This window comes from Acomys minous, assembly GCF_964271855.1.
Source record: "Acomys minous genome assembly, chromosome: 10".
Classification (NCBI taxonomy): Eukaryota; Metazoa; Chordata; class Mammalia; order Rodentia; family Muridae; genus Acomys; species Acomys minous.
In genome coordinates, this window is record NC_140491.1 from 63,009,963 (window position 1) to 63,030,352 (window position 20,390).

Sequence of the window (20,390 nt, forward strand, 5' to 3'; positions counted from 1 at the left end):
CAAACACACCCTTGGGTGGGAGTCAGTGCAAACAGAGAGGGGGCGTGGTAGGCTGTGCGTGACTAAGTGGGCGCGTGAGGTGGAGACAATGTGAGGACCCCACAGGAGGAATAATGAGGATGCGGCCAGACCATAGAGGTGCCTGCCACTCTGGGGGCTACCGTGTGACCTGCTGATAGTACACGGAGCTGGGCTTGGGAGAGGGGTGGTGCACATGGTGTGGGTGAGCCTATAGGTGATTCCCCCTGCCTTAGTTTCCCCACCTTATAGGATGATGGTTGACTGCTGAAAGCCCCCCGCCCCCACCTTGAGCTGCCCAATGGCCAACACATTTTCATTTCCTGCCGGCTTCCCAAGGTGAAGCAGAAACTCCACATGGGGTCTGGGGGTGCTCACCTGGACTCCAAGGTCATGTGGCTGGAAAGGAAACCAAGGGCTGTGTGGGACCCGTGGATGTGTTGGCCCCCCCACCCCAGGGCACCTCAGCCTCTCAAAGCCCATACAGACCATGCAGGGGCGGGGCGGGGGAGAGCATGCTGCCCACAGGTGGAGTAGCTGGACCCAGACCTCCCTCAATACCCCACCCAGTCCCCTGGAGCTCTGGGGTGCCCCCCCCAAGGTCACCACTCTCCCCAGAGTAGCAGCTGCCCTTACTGGAGCCATGTTTTAGCCACTTGAACCTGCCTGGAAGGAGCCCCTGGCATTCGTCAGCCCCACACAGCTCCGCAGACCTGGGCTGCAAGAATGTAAACCACACAGCAACGGGCACGCACCTCAGAGGAGAAGACGTGGCACTCGGTCCTGTAGATGCCAATAGGGATCTCAGCACTGGACGAGCAGAGTTTCTGAAAGAGGCGGCCGTAAGTACGGATCCACAGGTCGTCCTCGGTCACCTTCATCTGCAGTGAGCGGGAAGCCCTGAGCCAAAAGGGACTCCAGCAGTACCCAGAGCCCCAGAACTGCAGTGACCCATGAAGGGTGCCAGGCCCCGTGGCCCCGCATGCCCGGCCTGCACTTACGGCACAGAGGTAGCCGGAGCCTGGTGTGGTGTCGAGGCCCAACAGCAGCCTGGTGATGGTGATCATGTAGTCCTTCACGAAGGACTGTGGGGCGGCAGGGCCACATGAGGCAGATGTTCCAGCCTCAGCACACTCAGAAGCCACCTGCCTGCCATCCCAGCACATGAGGTCCAAAAAGGACCAGCGCCCCCAAAACCCCCAGAGTTGTACCAGGGTATCCCTGAGGGTGGGGAGACCTGCTGTACCAGCAGGCACAAATCTCAGGGAGGACCTCGGGATGGCCTGTTGAGAGCAGTGTGACCAGCCAGCTATCAGCGGGAGGGTGACTGTGGGCGCTGGCCCGCCTCCCTCCACATCCCAGCTGACCTGGTAGAGCAGCGTGTCCAACATGCTGATGCTAAACACGCGGCCAGCAGCAAATGGCAGGCGGAACATGAAGGCCAGGTTGGAGCCATTCTCTCGTTCTTGCTGCAAGGAAGGGGTCCTCTGATGGCACACAGGACTGTGGTCCCCAAAGGAAAGATGTGTACATGGGATGTGTGTATGTGTGGTATATGTATGCATGTGTGTACATGTATGTGTGGTATGTGCATGTATGCATTTTGTATGCATGTGTGGTGTATGAGCATGTGCCCATGTGTAGTCTGTGCATATGTGTACATGGGTATGCATCTGTGCATACACCAATAGACTTCCGGACAGCAGATTTGCATATCCAGCTGTATCCCCCCACAAGACACTGCCTCTGAGAAAAGAGTGGGACCCAGGACCTGCAAGATACATCCTGTATTTGGAACTCAGGGCCTCCCACACACTGAGCCACACCCCTAGCATAAGTCTCAGTAACCTTAATAATTTGACCGTGAGTGACGTTTTGTGATGTCAGGGGCACTGCGCATGTCAGCAGGAGGGGGCATGCTGTGCGTCTTGCTGTTCACTGCCCTCTTCAGTGTCCACAAGGTTCCAGGCACTGGACCTGATGACCCACAGTATGGGTTTTGGGGGGGGGGACACATTGCCACAGGGTTAGTAGCTCAGAACTTCATTTCAAGGCTCTGAATGCGGAAGTTTAACGGGGGCTTCCAGGGGCTGGAGTCAGGGCCAGGTGGGCCTCCTGCCCTTTGGAGCCTCTGCAGGACCTTTCCCCACCTTGTCAGCTCAAAGATGCCCAGAGTCCTCCGCCTGTGGCCGCTTCCTTCATCTTCAAAGCCAGCAAGGGGGCCACTTCCTGCCTCTGACGTCCCGGCTGTCATGTCCCCTTTTGATTATGTGGGACCAGCATGGGCATGGAGGACCACTTCCCACCTCAAGCTCCTTACCGTGGTCCCATCTGCCAAGTCCCTGCGCCTGGCATCTGACGACACTTCACACAGCATTAAGAAACTTGCTTCAAGGAAATGCAGACTACCCTAGAGACTGGGATAGCAGCATTACAGCTGGCCTCCCCGGTGACAGAAGGGAACGTGGCAGGCAGACGTGCCTTTCCTTTCGTCCTTCCGTGCACTCCCGAAGCAGAAGAGGACAAGTGTCTCGAGAAGCGCTGGGTCAGTGACTGAAACAGTGGGGCTAGGGTGCGTGGGCTTCTCTGGCCCGTGAAGAGCCAAGTGTGTCTGAGCTACGAGACGTGGCTGTGCCACGGGGTGATTCTGCAGTCGTGGTCACTGTCTTCCGACTATGGCGGGCGCCTTGTGAGGGTGAACTGCTGTGGTAACTGAGGGTTTCACTGTTTGCTACAAACAGCACCCATGGGCCCTAAGGGCTTTGAACATTCGTCTCTTCAGTTAGTCTCTTCAGTAGCTCCCCTCTATCTCAGCCAAAGAGCGCACGGTGTTCTTTGAGATGGGCCGCCCTACAAAGCTTGGCCCTCAGCGACACACAGGCCTTAGCAGGAGTGGGCGTGACTGTGGATTCTACCGTAGCCAGGGAGCCATGGCACCTGTAGTGTGCCTCATCTTCTCCTTCCTTATCTCGTGTGCCCATGGCCCAGGACATTGTCCAGTGTGGATCCCAGCCTCTCACCATCCGTGGACTCACACACCATGGCGTCCTGACATCTGCCTTAGAGGGGCTGCTTGTGTGAGCAGTTACTGGCTGTTTATGTTGCCCTCATCCATTCCCAGGGTTGGCCCCAGGTGTGACTGTGCGTAGGGACACAAGCTCCGCTATGACCCCATGCCGTGACACCAGCCTGGTTTGCACTTGGTCACACGGTGAGGACCCTGGGGCAGTGGTCTGAGTGTCCACTCACATGATCCTAGCACCTTTGGCTGTTTGGGCACACTCCAGAGATGGCGGCAGGCTGGGCAGCAGGAGCCAAGCTGTCATCTGAGGCCCTGCCCACCTGGCTCCCGCATGTTTCTCTGGCTCCGCCAGATCCCAGGATCCCCTGGGCCACTTCTTTTGTTAGCTGCCTTCAGATCACAGCTGTGCTCAGGTGCAGTAAGAGACCCCAGAGCTTGGCTGTCTGTTCGGCCTCATGTCTGGGAGTCAGGCTTGGCCCAGACAACTCCTGGGCTTTCTTCAGTCAGCCATGCTGGTCTCTGGCAGCTCTCCACAAGCTCGCTGGCCCAGGCTGAACTTGGGACTCACACAGAACAGCAAGCATTGGCAGCCATGACTTCCTCATCCACACCTGGCCTCCACTGCCCTTCCCCCAGTGCCTGGGTCCTTGGCGCATCCCTAATACCTTACTAAGCCCTTGTGTGCCTAAGTTCCACATCTGGCCCAGCAGATACACCTCCCATGGAAGTCCAACGTCTGGTACTAGGTGGGCTGTAGGGAACTGTTAACAGTTCCCAGCTGATCGCAGAGGTTTTTACTATTGACCTGCACATGCTTAGGGAAGTAGCCCCACGGGGAGAGCCTGTCTCCTTGGCTCCTACCCGATGGAAGCCCGTCCCCCACCTCCACCCCACCCCGCCCTGCTCCCTCCCCTTTCTCCTGCTTTCTTTAGGCTTCTTGGGGGGAAGGATGGCCCCGCCAAGAAGAGCCTACTTACCTTTTCCAGTTTAGAAAGAGCCAGAGAGTAGCTGTCCTTGGCACGGAACTGCATGAACCGCATGTTGGAAGGGTGTGTGAGCTCCGTGGTGATGCTGAGACTGGGGAAAAGCCTGGGGGAGGGACAATTGGGAGAGTCGCCCTCCACTCGGGGCTGAGGGTCCTGGGGTGAGGTCTGTGGACACTGATGGGTCCCATGGTCACAGCTGTGGCGTCAGGGCTGTGGACTCCGGTGGGTCCTGTGCTTGGGGCTCTCATGGTGGCTCTGTATCCATTTCTGCGGAGACCTCACATGAGGCCGCTCCCATGGGTCGGGTACTCACCGGAACATGGTCTGCACGTTGACTATGGTCTTGGCGTCTGCCATGTAGTCCTCTTCGGCGCTCATGGTGCTCTCCTTGTCTACCACCACCAGATTGTCAGCATAGATGATGCCACACTGCAGCAGGCTGTCGAGGCTGCTCAGGGCAAGGAGGAAAATGGCCACAGCATCACCCCCAGTCCCCTCTCAACGCCCCCTTCTCCCTAGCTTGGGGCGGACTACTCATTTGAGGAGCCCAGGGGAGAATGGCAGAGGGACAGCAGGCCCCCCTGGCCACAGCTGTTCTCATCTTACTTGTCCACGGAGCCCTCCATGTAGTAGACCATGGGGAAACAGCAGATGGCCTCCAGGAAGTGGTGGTCAGGCCTGTGGGAACAGTAGGGCCTGGAGGTGCCACCAACTCTGTGGTTTGTTCTCCCCATACTGTTGGGGCCCTCAAATCATGGGACTGAGAGGGGTCTAAGGCCAAAGGGTCTGTGCTGAGGTTATGCAGCCAAGAACAGACCTTGGGCTCTGGCTGCCAGGCTTCTGGAGTCCTTGGACTGAAAGGCGCTGTGGTTTGGGGAATCCCAGTGGTCCTGCCACCTGGGACTCTCAGTTATGGTGACATGAGGTAAAGAAGTTATAGGAAACTAGAGGAAGGAGCTGCTAAGGCCACCCAGACAAGGGAGGCATGAGCACAGAAGACAGCAGGGGACCTACCAGCACCCCCTCTCTCATGCACGCACGCGCACACACACAAACACACAAACGTATGCGCGTGCATGCACGCATGGGTGCATACACATGCATGCACACACAGGCACGCACCCACACACATGCATGCGCGCACATGCACAGACACACACGCATCACACAGATACACACACAAACACACACGACACATGGGTGCATACACATGCACGCAGGTACACACACAGACACACACACACACACGCATCACGAGGACTGACACTGCCTTACTTGTTGTCAAGCAGAAGCACGATGGGATTGAGCTCCCGGCGGGACCGGTAGTAGGCGCGCAGAGGCACGATGAAGTTGTAGAGCCCGTTGCCCGCCGTCTCAGCAGACACGATAATCAGCTTGTTCTTAAACCCATAGGCTTTGGCGTCCTCATAGCTGTTGTGCTTGCAGCCCTGGGGATGTGGGGGAACCCAGGCTGGGCACCACCCTGGCTGTTGGGAGAAGCTGGTGGGCCAACAACAACAGGGCCGTGCAACACGTGGCACATGGGAGCCATGGGGCCACCGGCCACCAGGACACAACCTGCGGCAGCCACTAAAGTCAGCGCCCCCACAAAACTTGGTGGAGGCCAGCCAATGGGGCCCTTAGCTACAGAAATACAGAAGGTCAATCATGTGTGCGCAGGGGTGTGTGTGTGTGTGTGTGTGTGTGTGTGTGTGTGTGTGTGTGTGTGTGTGTGTTATCCCATCATACCACAAGTCCAAGTTCTTCAAAGGCCAAGAAGGGGTCTCAAAGAAGGCAGAAGTGGGGAATGACAGGCATGCACTGCCTTAAACAATGACAAAGACCTTTGGAGCCTTGGTTGTCACCTAAGAGCAGACCTTGGCTCTGCCTGACTCTGGCAATGGGGCGATATAAGGAGATAGTCCTCACAGTCTGGAAACAGGTGTTTGAGGGCGAGGGACACGATGGTCCTGACCTTACAGGTGGAGTCAGGCAGGGAAGGGTCTCCTCCTGCACTGTTCTGTAGCACGACCAAAACACAATGCCACAGCAGGGTCCAGGGGCGGCTGTGGAGGCTCAGCCTTACCTTGTCCAGCCGCAGGCAGCAGAACGGGGCTTTCACAGGCAGGAGGTGGCATAAGGTTGGGGAGCTGCCAATGTAGGGTGAATTGGGGGGGTAGCCCTTCACGTACCTGGGAGGAGACAGGGACCACAGCATGCCACCTTGGCACGGTGGCCTGGCTCCTTTAAAGCTGCCCTTTACCTGGGGTATTCACAGAGTCACCCGGTACTAGCACAGATGGTTTACTGTCTTCCAATTCCTAAATGCTACCTCTGCCTGGGACAGCCACATGACCTCAGGGACCTGAGGTCCCTGCTTCCCAGGCTAGGGCTGGGACAGGCCTGATTGGCCCTCACCAAAGCCCTACAGTGGCTCAGGTGGTGTTCAGAGGGGCTACTTATTACTGCTCCCCTCTATGGGACCCAAGCAGGGCTGGGAGAGTCTCCTCCAACAGTCAGCCCTCAGATACTCGGGGGGGGGGGGGGCAGGAAGGTAGCCTTTTCTCACTGGAGAAAAATTCCACACACAGTATACTCAGTGCAGACATTTACACACATACACGTGGAAGAAAACACAGGAACAGCTATGTGCATGCATGCACGCCTGCACACACACACATTTGCACACATGTACATGTACACAAACACGTGCATACACAAGCAATAACAACCCACCTCCACACATGTACCTATATATTCATGTTCCCTTTCCCTCCCTCCCTCCTGCCCTCCCACCCTCCCTCCACTCTTTCTGGAACCTGGAAGCCAAGGAGAACACCAGGACTGTAATCACCAATCCCCTGAGTGATGCCCATGGTACCCCAGATGATAAGAGCTTCCAGTGGGCCAGACTAGCCTCTCAGAGGGCTGCCTTCCCTCCTCCCCAGCCTCCAGTGCCCAATACACACCACGCCATGCTTCAACCCCAAGCACCAGCCACAACCCTTTAGCTCTGTTTCCACACGCCTTAAGGAACCCATGTACTTTCTGCTTGCAGGGTCTGGGAGACCCACCAATGACCCTTAAAGCGGCTCCAACAGGAGGATGCTCCTGATGGAAGTCAAGGTAGCTAAACTGTTGAGGACTAAGGTCCCTCTTGGTCTCAAACGGGAAGATTTGGCCTCGGACCCCCCAGCCAGGATGGCTACTTTGGGTAGGCTGGTTCTGGACAAGGTCTTACCAAATCACCTGCTGGTGACCTGTACAGACCCTGCCCCCAAGAACACCCACCTGAAGTGAGGTAGGTCACGCCCACAGTGCCCAGAGGAGCTGACCAGCGGGGAGGTGAGCTCAGGAATGTGTGCGGGTCACTGCCTGGCTCTACGCCAACTGGTGCAGTAACTGGGGGCAGACAGCTCAGTGGCCCAGCAGGTACAGGGTTGCTGCCACCCACCCTGCTTATGTGAGGTCTGTGAGCCACATGACCCTGAGTGCAGCCTAGCACACTGGTCAGAATGCTCTCGAGTGCGTCCCAGGATTAGGCTTGGGGTGAGGTAGAGGACCACTGCTCTGACTCCCTGTGTGCTAGGACCTCACTCAGTAGAGATTGCCACCCAGCACTGGGTGGGGGGCCTGCCCCTCCCACGGAAAGCTGAGCTCCACTCAGCACTCACTCAACCACAGAGAGCCCCTCGTCGTCTGAGGGCGTCACCTCATCTTCTGACTGGTCGCTCAGTAGGTCGCAGGGCAACAGGGCTGAGCTGTCAGCCAGCTCCAGAACAGGTGCAATGCTGGGGCGCCGGCTGCCGGAGCCATTCTCCGTGGGCAGAGTCAGCTTGCCGCTGCCCCCACCGCCACCACCCTGGGAGGGCCGGCAATCTGTGTTCTGCAGGTCCATGGCCACTGTCCCTGGACAGAGGGGTTGAACCTGACCAGCGGCCCTTCCCACCCCACGCCCAGTTGTGTGCCATGTCCCTGAGCCTGTTTCCTCTTCAGGACAAGGAACATCTCACACACAACAGGGGTGGTAATGCTGAACACACCCCACGGACCCCCATCCATACTGGTTGCTGTGACTGATGCTGACTTCCTGAGGGTAGGAGCCCTTGGGGTTCATGGGAAACTGGTTGATCTGCTTTAAGGACAGGGCTAGGGAGTGTGGCCGGACAGGAGCAGCGAGACCATTTTGCTCCTGCCGGTCTCTGATGCTCCCACTTCAGTCCAGGGCTACTAGGTTTGGGTTGGTGGTTGGCTCAAGGATGCAGCTCGTAGCCTCTGTGGGCCAGAACTGAGGGGTGGGTGGAGTCACTGTCTCCCTAGAAGGCATGGGGGTCAGCAAATATTAGGTGATGCATAGAGGTTGGCCTGGGCAGCAGCAACCCCAACCCCAAGCTCTTCCTCAGGCCTGACCAGCCGGGTAAGCTGCTGCGGCAGGAGTGGCAACTTCAGTCTGAGAGCTGCTGGCACATGTCACATGTCACTGAGAAGGTGTAGCAGAGTCAAAGCATGTGGTCCCTAGAGACCACTTAGACCGGGCATATAGTGGGTGCCTATTGGTGTCAACTGGCTTTGTGGATCACAGCCTGGGCCTAGCACCACACGGGAAGGTCATTGCCCCGGAGGACTGGCAGGGGACACATGCCACAGGCGTCGCCTTCTGAGTCTTGGCCCAACCCTGTCACTTGAACCATTTCTGGGAAGGCGGCCATCCCAGGGGAAAGCTCCGAAGCTGAACCGTTAATAACCTCAGACAATCACACCCAGTGGAGGCCAGAGCCTTCATCTCTCCAACGGATGCCCTGCGATGACAGACCTCCAGGGACCTCAGCACAGCTACCACAGTACCCCACCGGCTCTCAGTTACCCAGGTAACTGATGCTCGCCAAAACTAGAATAGATGCGGGTACCCCAACTGGACAGACCCCAAACCTGAGGCCCAGAGAGGCTTACGCCGCCCAAGGAAGAGCTGAGCCTAAGGGGTCTCCTGCCCAGTGGCACCCTCGGAGGCCACCCATCCACCACCTGCTTGCGGCACCAGCTCACCCACAGAGGCGATGATGCTATGCACTGGAAGCCTGGAGGGCCCCTCGTAAAGTGCCTGCCCCGAGAGACCCCGCCTCTTCTGCTTCTCCTCCTGCTTGAAGATGAAGGCTGAGTTCTCCTCCTTGGTGATGTTGATGTAGAAACAGGTGTCGGAGGCAGCCAGGATGTGTCGAGGCCCCGGGTTCAGCAAGATGCTCTTGTTTTCCTCCCTCTTCAGCCCAATGAGGCACACGCCATACCTGAGCAGACGAGGGGGGGGGGCACTCCTGGCACCCTGTGGCTTGCTCAGGCTGGCCTCCTGACCGACTACTCAGTCCCCTCCCCAGGGGCCCCACCCGGACCTCTTGGACAAGCCCCTCACCTCGGGTGTTGGGGACGCTTCAGAGGATAATGACTGTGGCGGTCTCTTACACAAACCCTTGTCCTGGGATGCCATGTGGGCAGAGCCAGGCTCTCTTGTCCTTAGCTGAGCCCTCAGAGCCCTCCTTCCCCCCACACTGGCCTGACCCTGGGTCGGGCTGTGGTGGGAACAATAGGCTCACCCCTGTGTTCAGCCCTGAGTCCCACGTACTTCTTGTGTGCATGGAAGGCTGCGTAGGTGAAGCTCTTGCCTTCGTACTCCCGGAAGAACTTGCTGTCACCCATGCGGATGTGGTACACTTCGTTGCCCGAGCAGCGCCCGTACATGCGCTGCCACTGCTCTGGGGACTCCTGTCCTTCCCTACCGGAGGAGCGGTGCAAGGGGGCTGTCACCCTCAGCCAGGGCCGCCCCTCCTACCCAACTGGTTAAATGCACCCTGCATCTCCCTGGACCCCCTTCCTGTGCCAGACCTCTGCCCACTGCATGCCCTCCTCCTCCAGGGAGCCCGCCCTGCCTTGTGGGGTTGATCGGGACGGCCAGGGCGTGGTAGTCGGTCTGGCACAGGGCACTCACTGGCCACGGGACGTGTGCACCAGCAGGGTGATGAGGGTGGAGGTGGCCGGGCAGATGCAGTTCAGGGCCAGCATGGCGTACTTGCACTCCTCCTCGCATACCACATGGTCTGTGGGAACTGCAGGGTCAGGGCCCACCACCCCTGCTACCTGTGGTCCCTCCCCCCAAAGCACCCACGTCTTTCTACATGTATGAAGACACTCCAGCTTGGTGCCCCCTGGAAGCCCATCCTGAACAGCCCGCTCCTGCTCAGCATTAGTACAGGACCTCTGTAAGCTGCCCGTTGAGGCCCAAAGGAGCATCTGCATTCCTGGGATCTCCCCTGCTCTTACTCAGATGGGCCCTTACCTGTCCCTCAGGTGCCCATCATGGGCCCTGCTCACTTGACCCCTAGATGTGCACCATGGGCCCTGTCCATAGAGATCCTGCTCCCCATATACCCCCCCTGGCTCCTGGCCTCACAAGACTGTGGCCCCAGGTGGAGGCCAGATCACCTGCCAAGGCTGCCTCCTGGTTCTCCCCACGCCCTGAAGCAGAGCTCTAGAGGGAATGTCGTACCACAGGCGAACCCTCCTTGAGCCTACGAGGGGATACTCCGTTCCCACCCTCCAGCACCTCGCAGCCTGCACACCCAGGATGCCGCAGGGCCCCAAACACACCAGCGAATTTGACGTGAAACTTGTTTTCGGGCTTGAGGATCTGGACGTAGAGGGGACAGTTGGGGGCAAAGTCTTTCACAGCCCAGGCTCGAAGGATGGTCTGATGGTCCTGGGGTTGGGGGGGGGGGAGTTTGTGGTTGCTGTTGGAGGGCCTCCTGCTAAGGGTGGGCAGGCAGAGCAGGCTGGGGGGGGTCTGCCGAGACTCACCGCGGCTGTGCGGTCCACCTCATTCCTGCTGCTGAGGATAAAGCAGGCCTCCCCGTTGTCCATCCTGCAGAACAGCGGCTGCTCAATGCGGCTAAGGACCCAGACGGCCTCCCCCAGGAGGCCTGGAGAGGCCCGAAGGATAGCCGAGCCGAGCAAGGGCCTTGACAAGATAGCCGGCGCCCGGCCCAGCACGTGCTAGCATTACGTCCCACAGCACACCCTGGGCCTTCCAGCACATTCTGAGCAGATCAGGACGCCAGGACCCCCCAAAACAGAGTCCAAGCTCAGATGCTGAGGAAAGCTCATGAGCCAAGCCTGCCCTGGAAGGCACTCAGGATTTCCAAGCTGTGTAATGCCAGTGCCTGAGAGGTCTCTGAGCCACACTCTGCCACACCCATCCACACTCCGGCTTAGGGTCAGAAAGAATGGATCTTCTTGTCTCCCTGGTGCTGATGACCTAGGCCCTAGGGCAGCTGACCTTACATGGGGACACTGTCTAGCATGTGGGGCCCATCTCCTGGGCTCCCATCAACCCTCTATGGAACATAGAACCTGTCCCCTCGTCAGCAGCCTGGACTTGGGTGATCACGCCTAGCTCCTTCCAGATTCCTAGCAGGCTGGCTACAGGAACTGTTTGGCCCCGCTGAGGGCCAGTGTGAGAAACCGTTACCCAAGAAGAGGGGTAGTGAAGCCTCAGACCACCTCACACTGGCACCTGCTCCACAAAAGCTATGGTGTGGGCACCTCCCTGCCTGCCTGGCACTTCCTTTCTCCTGCCTTCCAGCCCAGAGCCGGACACAGGCACATGCAGACTCATGTGGACTGGGCAGGACTCCAAGAGAGGCTGCATGCATGGGAGCCCTGGCAAGAAGGACAGCCGCCATCCTTTTTGTCCTTGGCCCTGCAGCACCTGCACCACATCACAAAGGATACAGGAACCTTCTGGAATGAAATTGTGGCATGACAGGCTTGGGGGAAAGAATCCCAGATGGTGCGGTCGCACATTCTAGCTACATGTTAGCAGCATGCTCTTGTCACCTCAAGTCACTCTGTCAACTTGTCTTTAGATCAAGAGCCACCCTCAGCCCTTGTGTCTTCACCACTGACTCTCGGCAGCCGGTTTTCCCCACCCCTGGTTTATTTTAAGCTCTCTAAAACCTGACAGAGAGAAGCCAGAGACTCAGAGCAGCAGAGGGAAAAGTGCCCCAAGGCAAGACTCACAGCTGAGGCGAGACCACAGCTTGGCCAGGTGTGTATGTTAGGCTGCCCAGCAGAGCCCAGCATGAAGGGATGGAGCTGGGCCCTAGGGTCCCACTCACCTGGGTCTAGACCCTGACCCTTTCACCCACCCTGGCCCTGCCTCCACATGGCACCCCTGTCTGCCTCAGGCAGCCTTGCCTGTCATGCCCCGACCTGTACCTGGGGACTCCAGGCAGCCTCAGGCCTAGGTCTGGCTGTGCTATCCTGGCCGGCACTCACTTGGCTCGCATGAGGTCTTGGTCCTTGAGGGCAGAGCCCTGGAGGTAGATGACCCGCTGGGACCACAAGGGAATCTGCAGTACCCTTCGCACCTGGACATCCATTTCGGAGGGACACAAGATGACCACATAGTAGTCCTGCTGGCAAGGCTGTATGTCAGGGCCTCTGAGCAGGCTCCGGTCCCCCAGCCGGTACTGTTCCCTGGGTGCTGTCATTCCTAGCACCTCACTGGGCCACCACAGAGCCCAAGGCAACACATACACTGGATATGATAGCCAGGGTCTAGAGTGATCAGGAGCCTTGCCCCGAAGCATGTGGTATTAGTCCTGTACTAGACGGGGAGTTGGGGCCTGGGGGCTGCGGGGAGGTGACTGCTCTGGGAGCCTGGAAGAAATCTGAGGCTCCCCAGGAGTGCCCACAGCCTTACCTGGAGCCGGGGGTGGGCATAGAACTCATTCAGGAAGTCCATGAGGAGGTCAATCTTGAGGGAGCTCACACACAGGACCACATGCTTCTCCGTCTGTGCTCGGTGGCGGCTGTAGTTGCCCCCGGACTTCTGTCGCTCCATCCAAAGGTAGACAAGCTCTTCAAACTGTGGAGAGGGAGAGGTGAGCACAGACATCTGGTGGGGGACACAGGGTGGGGCCGGCTGGGGGAGCAACAGTGGCATGGGGCTGTCCTAGGTGGAAGTGCGGGGGGGCGAGGGGGGGCGCGCACAGAGAGTAAAGCAGGCCTGCCTGCCTGCCCGCCCGGCAGGATGCAGGAGTGACCAGAGCAGGACCAGGAGATGGTGTGTGACACAAGTCCTGGGAAGTCCAGCTCGTGGCCTCAGAAGCGCATAGACAGTAGTGGACGCTAGACCCGCAGTCTTAGCTGCTCCTATCAGCTTTCCTGATGGTATTGGGAAATCCTCAGCATTGGAGTTAGGGATGCTTCTCTATCAGCAGTGACTAGATCAGACATCAGGTTCTTGAAGTGGAAGCTCTGTGTGTGGTCCTTGCCAGGGGGGTCTCCCTGGGCTGGGTGGGAAGAGCTGTGGTGAGGACTGCCAGGTCGGCCTGGGCCTTGTGAGCCGTGCAGTGCTGGCTCTGCCCGCGGCCTCACACTGCGTGTGCCTCTGAGGCCAGGTGTCTGCTGTCTGTTCAGTCTTGAGCATCTCGACCATACATGGCCTTAGCTCATTTCGGATGGACTGTGGCAGTGGGCCCTGACCACTGTGTCCACTCTCATGGGTGATGTAATCCTTGTCTCACTTCCATGCATCCTCATGAGGAGACCTATGGCCAGGTGTGTGTGTGTGTGTGTGTGTGTGTGTGTGTGTGTGTGTGTGTGTGTGTGTGTGTGTGGTCTTCAAGACCTTAGGGCTGGGGAACACAGGAACCCTCTGCAGGTGGTCCAGGATGGGATACAGCTGCTGGACACCTGGCTGGCTTCCAACCTCTCTCAGGCCTCAGTTTCCTTGCTTTAAAACTGTAAGGACAGTGCCTGTTTTGCAGGGCTTTGGTGAGGGGCAAGAGAACTAATGAAGGGTTGACAACAACTCCTAATGTCACTGTCTGCTCAGAGTCTTGAGATGGAAGCAGACTGGGGCCGGGGCGGTGTAACCTGTTGTTGACCTGAGGCCATCTTGCGTTATGGTGACTCTGAAATCCAATATCCACGGGGTCCTTGTAGGAGGAACAAGGGCCACTGAGGTCACATGGAGATGTGCACAAGGTGGAAGAGCTGGTCAGGAGGCCACCAGAACCATGGCAACTATCAGATACTGGGCCTTGAGCACCCCCAGGGCCCTCAAAGTACTAGCCCCACTGCAGCATCATCCTGACCTGGCCCCCAGAACACCTGCTGCCTGGGCCCCATGGAGGAGAGCGAGCTCAGGGTCGGGGCACCATTCCAGAGCCTCCAAGAAGGCAAAAAAAAAAAAAAAAAAAAAGTTTTAGTCCTACTTCATTTCCAAGTGACTTTGGGGCTACTGGGACAGGGGCTTGTCCTCGCTTGGGGAAGGGACTGGGGTATTCAGAGAGAGAGAGAGAGAGTCCTGATAGAAGATGAGGGCTGAGACTCAGATGGCTGGATTGGGGCTGCCTGTCTGTGGACCCATCCCTGGGCACTGTCTTCAGCTTCCGCTGGGTCAGGGTATCGTGGACAAGCTGGAGATGCTACTTACGAGATGAGAAGCCAGGATGGAGCCCTGCAGAGGGGGTGGGGCAGCACAGTGAGGGCAGGACCATTAGGGAAAATAAAGTGGGGGGGGCGGGGCTGTAGAGATCGGGATGTGGCCTTTATGTCGGGAGCCTGATGCTTCATCAAGATGACCACCAGGAGCCATGACAGCTAAATCCTGGGTGTCAAACCATCAAAGCCCACACTGAAGAAACTGGAAGGTGCCAAGAGCAGCTAGAAGAAAGGAAGGCGAGCGACAGAGGAACTGCCATATTCAGGTAGGTAATCTGGAATGACAGTCTGTAGGCCAAGAGCCGCGGAGGGCCGGGAGCTGGGGCAGGGCCAACAGCATGCCTGTAGACCCTGAGAACCACAGCACCAGAGTCTGGACCTGTGGCCTCCGCATCTGTGGAGGACTTGGATCTGCTCCTAAGGCCATGGTGTGTGGCCACCTTTCAGCAGTCCGGGAAGACACCCAGAGACTCTGAGGCACAGAAGGGCCAAAGCAGAGCCATGTTGGGTGTGATACACACGAGCGAAGCACAGTTCCAGCTCAGATACAAGGTTAACTAAAAGAACCCAACAAAACTCAGCGGACTCCAGCATAAGACTGTAAAAAAAAAATCATAGGTTGTCTTTCTCCCAGGAATTCAGGGATGGGTGTTTAGACAATTGTAGACATTTTTAAATGTGTTTAAAAAAAAAAAAAGAATACCAAGCCAGGTGTGGTGGCGCACGCCTTTAATCCCAGCACTTGGGAGGCAGAGGCAGGTGGATTACTGTGAGTTCAAGGCCAGCCTGGTCTACACAGAGAGACCTTGTCTTGGCAAACAAGCAACAAAAAAAACAAAAAAGCACCCCCTGTGTATATAAAACGTATGATCATAACAATTTAAGGAGAAAATACTCAGCTGGACTGATAAGAAGTATTTAATTTTAAAAATTTCTGGTGTTAGCCAACTGGGATGAGAAAGAAGGACTTTAAGCAGAGGAAGGGCATCTACCCAGCTCAGCAGGCTGTCACAGGGAGATCAGGATGAGAGCTCAGAGGCTTAAGGACTGGAGAGGAAGCGTGGCACTGCCCCTCTTCAAGGGTACTGCATGGAAGCTGACCAGTGATCAGCATGGCTTGCTAGATACAAGCTATGAATCCCCACACACTGGCACTAGCCGTGCTCAGAAGCAGAAACGCTGTGTCTGCATGGGCCAAAAATACAATGTGGCCCGAGGAAACAGAACAAGAGCTCTGCACCCTGGATAAAACTACAATAAAAGCTTAAGAAGGTTCCAGAGCTAGGTGTCATGGTATGCGTCATTAATCCTAGCACTCCTAAGGCAGAGGCAGAGGCAGAGGCAGAGGCAGGAGGATCTCTGTGAGTTTGAGGCCAGCCTGGCCTATAGAGATTTGGCAAAGCCCAGAGAATGTCAGAGACTTGCTAGAAAATACTAAAAGCTAGTAAGACAGAACCTGGTCCTTGACACGTGTGTCAATATGGTTCTCATAGAAATTCTCACGTGGGGAGCTGGTCTTGAACCTCTGAAACTGAGATTACAGGTGGGCACTACAAGAGCCTGGCCTGTGCGTTAGAACTCTTACACAGAGCAGCAAGGACTGGGAAGCTCTGAGCCAGAGGGGGGGGGGGGTTGGAAACAACCGTCCAGAGTATTCCATGCAGAGGCTCTGGTGTAGAAGAGCTGTTGGAAGGCTGAGGTGGGCCCACCCCCATCCTTCCGGTGCACACTCCCTTCTGAGTGGGCTTGGCCCTCTGTGTGAAAAGCTAACTTTAAACTCTGCAAGAAAAAAAGGTTTGTGACTGAGGGTGGGACCAGTCCTTTTAGGCAAGACAGGAAAGACGTGAAGAGAAAGTCTGGTGGATTAGACCTCTTTAAAACCTCGACTGGCTGGGGAAGGGCAGAGCTCTTGAACAAGGCTAGGACCGAGGTCCCAGAGATCAGCAGCCACGAGAACCAGAGCTCAGAGAAGCTAACGGGTGGGGAGAACCGCCTGGAAGGTCAGCGATGGGTGAGAGGACAGGGCTAGCACACCCCAGGCTTTCAGTGCAGCTTCCTCTGGACAGGGGCAGTGAGGAGGCAGGCAGCTCTTTCTGGGAGAAGTAGGGGGTGCCTGCTGGGCCTGGGGCCCAGTGCTGTAAGGCCAGAGATGGGACTGGCCCCAGGGCAGAGCTCAAGGCAGCAATGGTTGCAAGTTGCCCCTTGTGGGCCTAAAAGTTGCTTGGCTGTGGTTGGGAACTAGGGAGAGGTTCTCCCCCACAATCTGTCTCTACACAGGCTCTTCAGGGGGTCTCGTGGGCACCTATGACCCTCGGGAAGGAAAGCCCGTGGGCCTTGGTTGCCCCTCGGCAGAACAGCACATCACTGTTCACCAAGGGAAAACTGCAACGACCAGCGAACAGGGAACGTCTTCTCTGGCCCCAGTGGCCTTCCAACGCGTGTGCCCAGCCCCCCACGGATCCCTCCTGCCATTTTGCCGCTCCTCAGAGAGTGCCTCCTGGCTGTCCCTGTGCTGATGACTCACCTGCAGGGGGAGAACCACAAGGGTCACACAGATCAGGATGACCACCAGGAGCTGGGAGGGCCAGATCTTGGGTGTCACATCACCGAAGCCCACAGTTGAGAAAGTGACGATGCAGAAGTAGAAGGAGGTCAGCAGGTTCAAGTTCCCGCCTGCCCGCTCCAGGTGCTGGATCCCACAGGTCCTGGAAACCCAAAGAGTGGGGCTGCAGCAGGGGGGCAGGGCAGCAGCAGTGGGGGGAAGGGTGCAGCAGTGGGGGAGGGGCTGCAGCAGTGGGGGGAGGGAGGCTGCAGCAGTAGGGGGAAGAGGGCTGCAGCAGTGGGGGAGGGGCTGCAGCAGTGGGGTGAGGGGCTGCAGCAATAGGGGGAGGCTGCAGAAGTGGGGGGAGGGTGGCAGCAGTGGGAGGAGGGGTGCAGCAATGGGGGAGGCTGCAGCAGCTGGGAGGGAAGAGGCTGCAGCAATTGGGGGAGGGCGGCAGCAGTGGGGGAGGGGTACAGCAGTGGGGGGAGGGCTGCAGCAGAGGGGGAGGGGGACTGCAGCAGTAGGGGGAGAGGGGTGTGGGAGTGGGGGGAGGGGCTGCAGCAGTAGGGGGAGAGGGGTGCAGGAGTGGGCGGAGAGGGTACAGCAGTGGGGGAGGCTGCAGCACTGGGGGGAGGGGGTGTAGCAGTGGGGAGGCTGCAATGGGGGGGAGGGGTGCAGCAGTGGGGATACTGCAGCAGTGAGGGAAGAGGGGTGCAGGAGTGGGGGAGGCTGCAGCAGTGGGGGGGCTGCAGCACTGAAGAATACTGCAGCACTTAGGGGCAGGGGCTGCAGCAAAGGGAAGGAAGCAACAGCGAGAGGCACAGGCTGCGGGCATGGACGGAGGAAGGTGAAAGGTAAGAGACTGGGCTGCAGTGTGGAGTGCGGCAGCCTGAGTTGGCTGCTGTGAATAAGGGAACAGGGCCTTCCCACCTTCCCTGCTCCTAAAGACATGAGGCTAGACCAGTCCTGAGGACCCAGTTACCTAGAACCTAAGTGATGCGCCCCTGGACACTGGGATACTGAGTGAAGGTGTGGAGCTGGGCCCAGATGCCCATCACCGGCTAGTGGACCTTGCTCCCCACCCTGGGCACTGAGCTTAAGACTGAGCCTGGGAAAGCTTCTAATCAGCAGCAAGGGGGCGGGGCTGCAAGGGTGAGAGGCCGTCCTTCAGGAGCAAAGGGGCGTGGCTTCGGCAGTGATGGGGTGGGGCTGCCACAAGCAGCAGCAGCTGCTCCTAACCCAAGCCCTGACAGCCTGTCCTCCAGGCCCTGCAGCCACTAGTCCTTGCCTGAGGGATGCAGGCATGGAGCAGAGCCACTCCACAGGCCGATACAGGAGGCTGGCAGGTCAGCCCACGTGACTGGAAGCCCCCCATTCTAGGTGACCCTCCAAAAGACCCTGGCCGCTTCTAGACTCCATTCTCAGCTGGACATCCAACCAAAGGGTCCAGTTCTCCTCAGAGCTGCAAACACAGCTACAGTCCGCTTTGCGACCATCTGTCACTGCTCCTTGGCCTTCTTGGCTTGAGGTCTGCCTGAGGAGTGTGCTAGCCATGGCCACCTGATGGGACTCACCCCGTGAAGACGAGGCACAGCAGGGTGCAGAAGAGGATGAGCACCTGGTTGAACATGGCTGACTGTGTGCGCAGGATGGCACGGTGGAAGTCATTCTGCAGAGAAGGCAGCCGTCAGAAGGCAGGGCCCACACATTCCCTCAGGCATAATAGGCAGTGATCTGGTCACACTTCCATCTTGCCCTGTGCTGGTCACCCTGACCTCAGCTTGGTCACAGGATGACACCCTGGGGGTGAGGTCAAGATAATGCCAGAGGGCAGATAACCTTTGACTTCAAAACTGTTGTCACCGCGCAACTGGAACAGGGCTGAGACAAGGGGACAGGCCAGGAGGAGGCAGGCCACCAGGGAGATGGCTGTAAGCCTGGCTTTCATTTACAGGAGACAGTACACTCGGGAATCCAGCGGAAGCTAGCGGGGGTGGGGAGGTGGGGGGAATTGGAACCTGCCTTCTTCCGGCCCTGGTTTTGTGACCTAGTTCTGGTTGTGCTTGCTCACACCTGCACACCCTGTCCCACCTTCTCCTCAGCCCTGGCAAAGCTGTCTTCACAGAAACAGGAAGCTCAAGGCTGGACTGGAACACATCACTGTGGCGCGCAGCCTCCTGGCCACTGCCTGGCCCTGCCAGCGCATATGAAAACTGTTAAGGAGCTGGCAAGGGCCAGCTCTCACTTACGATCATGTTCTCCAGCGCATGCTTGGCCAGCCAGCAGTTGAGAAACACGGGGATGAACAGGTTCCGCAGAGGTGGCCAGAAGACCTGTGATGTGTAGGGGAGAGGTCAGGGGGGCACTTGGGGAGCAGAGCTCAGGGCTAGGGCTCACCCACCGTGATGATGAAGGGCAGCGTGTTGATCATCTCCAAGACGAAGGTCACGTGGAAGATCTGCTCCCAGATGTTGCCCTGGGAGTCAGAGGGACCTCAGGGGCAGTGAGGGGGAGGGGGCGGGGCCAGGGGCGGGGCCAGAGGGACCTCAGGGGCAGTGAGGGGAGGGGGCGGGGCCAGGGGCGGGGCCTCAGGGCAGCCCCGGAAGAGGGGCCAGAGGGACCTCAGAGCCAGCGAGGGGGGGCGGGGCCAGGGGCGGGGCCTCAGGGCAGCCAGGGAAGAGGGGCCAGAGGGACTTCAGAGGCAGCGAGGGGCAGCGGTGGGACCAGGGGGGGGCGGGACCACAGGGCAACCTGGGAAGAGGGGGCTGGGAGCTTGGGAAATGCGGAGAGGTCAGGGTTAGGAGCGGCATTAAGGCGATTAGGGGAGGGGCTGTGGAGAAAGGGCATGGTGGGGAAGCAGGGCAGGGGCGGCACAGGGAGGAACTCACTTTGTAGCTGAGGTAAATGAGGAGCATGGTCTCTAAGAAGCTTATTGTGGCCACGATGACCTGAATGAAGAAAACAAAGAGGCTTGGAGCAGCTCTGGGAACAAGGCCTGACGTATGAGGGACTCCGAAAGACCTGCAGGCAGCTAGGGCAGAGGGCAGAGGACTGCACTGCCTGCGTCCATGCCCTCCTGAGGCACCCTGCGGACAGACAGGCGGGGCAGGGAGGGGGGACCTGAAGAGCACCACGAAAGCCACCCTAGGAGGTGGAGATAGCAGTGAGGGTCAAGGCTTTGTTGGCAGTCCACCTTGGGCCCAAGGTAGGGATGCAGCCTGCACTATGAGCATCTGTGGGGACCCAGGCCTCTGGGACAGAGCTGGGAAGACCCCTCAGAAGCTGGCCTGAGTTACTGACCCCCCCACTTCTGCTTCCCAGGAAG

At 58.1% G+C, this 20,390-nt stretch overlaps 1 protein-coding gene across 9 annotated transcripts in view; it reads right to left on the reverse strand.

The window, feature by feature from the left end:
• Nucleotides 1–20,390, reverse strand: part of KCNT1 (potassium sodium-activated channel subfamily T member 1) — a 64,437-nt gene that overhangs the window by 8,704 nt on the left and 35,343 nt on the right. For 4 of the 9 annotated variants that reach the window (XM_084800121.1, XM_084800124.1, XM_084800117.1 and 1 more), the window contains 22 exons: nt 19,954–20,013; nt 19,467–19,541; nt 19,315–19,398; nt 18,640–18,734; nt 17,048–17,228; nt 12,776–12,940; nt 12,349–12,485; nt 10,870–10,933; nt 10,663–10,771; nt 10,004–10,112; nt 9,641–9,790; nt 9,070–9,308; nt 7,701–7,935; nt 6,113–6,218; nt 5,302–5,474; nt 4,633–4,704; nt 4,340–4,474; nt 4,018–4,129; nt 1,386–1,487; nt 1,020–1,103; nt 774–899; nt 397–417 (listed from right to left, as the gene is read on the reverse strand). In XM_084800121.1, the coding sequence (XP_084656247.1) occupies nt 397–417; nt 774–899; nt 1,020–1,103; nt 1,386–1,487; nt 4,018–4,129; nt 4,340–4,474; nt 4,633–4,704; nt 5,302–5,474; nt 6,113–6,218; nt 7,701–7,935; nt 9,070–9,308; nt 9,641–9,790; nt 10,004–10,112; nt 10,663–10,771; nt 10,870–10,933; nt 12,349–12,485; nt 12,776–12,940; nt 17,048–17,228; nt 18,640–18,734; nt 19,315–19,398; nt 19,467–19,541; nt 19,954–20,013 (2,634 nt within the window). Of the gene's footprint in view, nt 1–396; nt 418–773; nt 900–1,019; nt 1,104–1,385; nt 1,488–4,017; nt 4,130–4,339; nt 4,475–4,632; nt 4,705–5,301; nt 5,475–6,112; nt 6,219–7,700; nt 7,936–9,069; nt 9,309–9,640; nt 9,791–10,003; nt 10,113–10,662; nt 10,772–10,869; nt 10,934–12,348; nt 12,489–12,775; nt 12,941–17,047; nt 17,229–18,639; nt 18,735–19,314; nt 19,399–19,466; nt 19,542–19,953; nt 20,014–20,390 lie in introns of all 9 variants that reach the window. The other 5 variants (XM_084800120.1, XM_084800118.1, XM_084800116.1 and 2 more) reach the window with 2 other exon arrangements.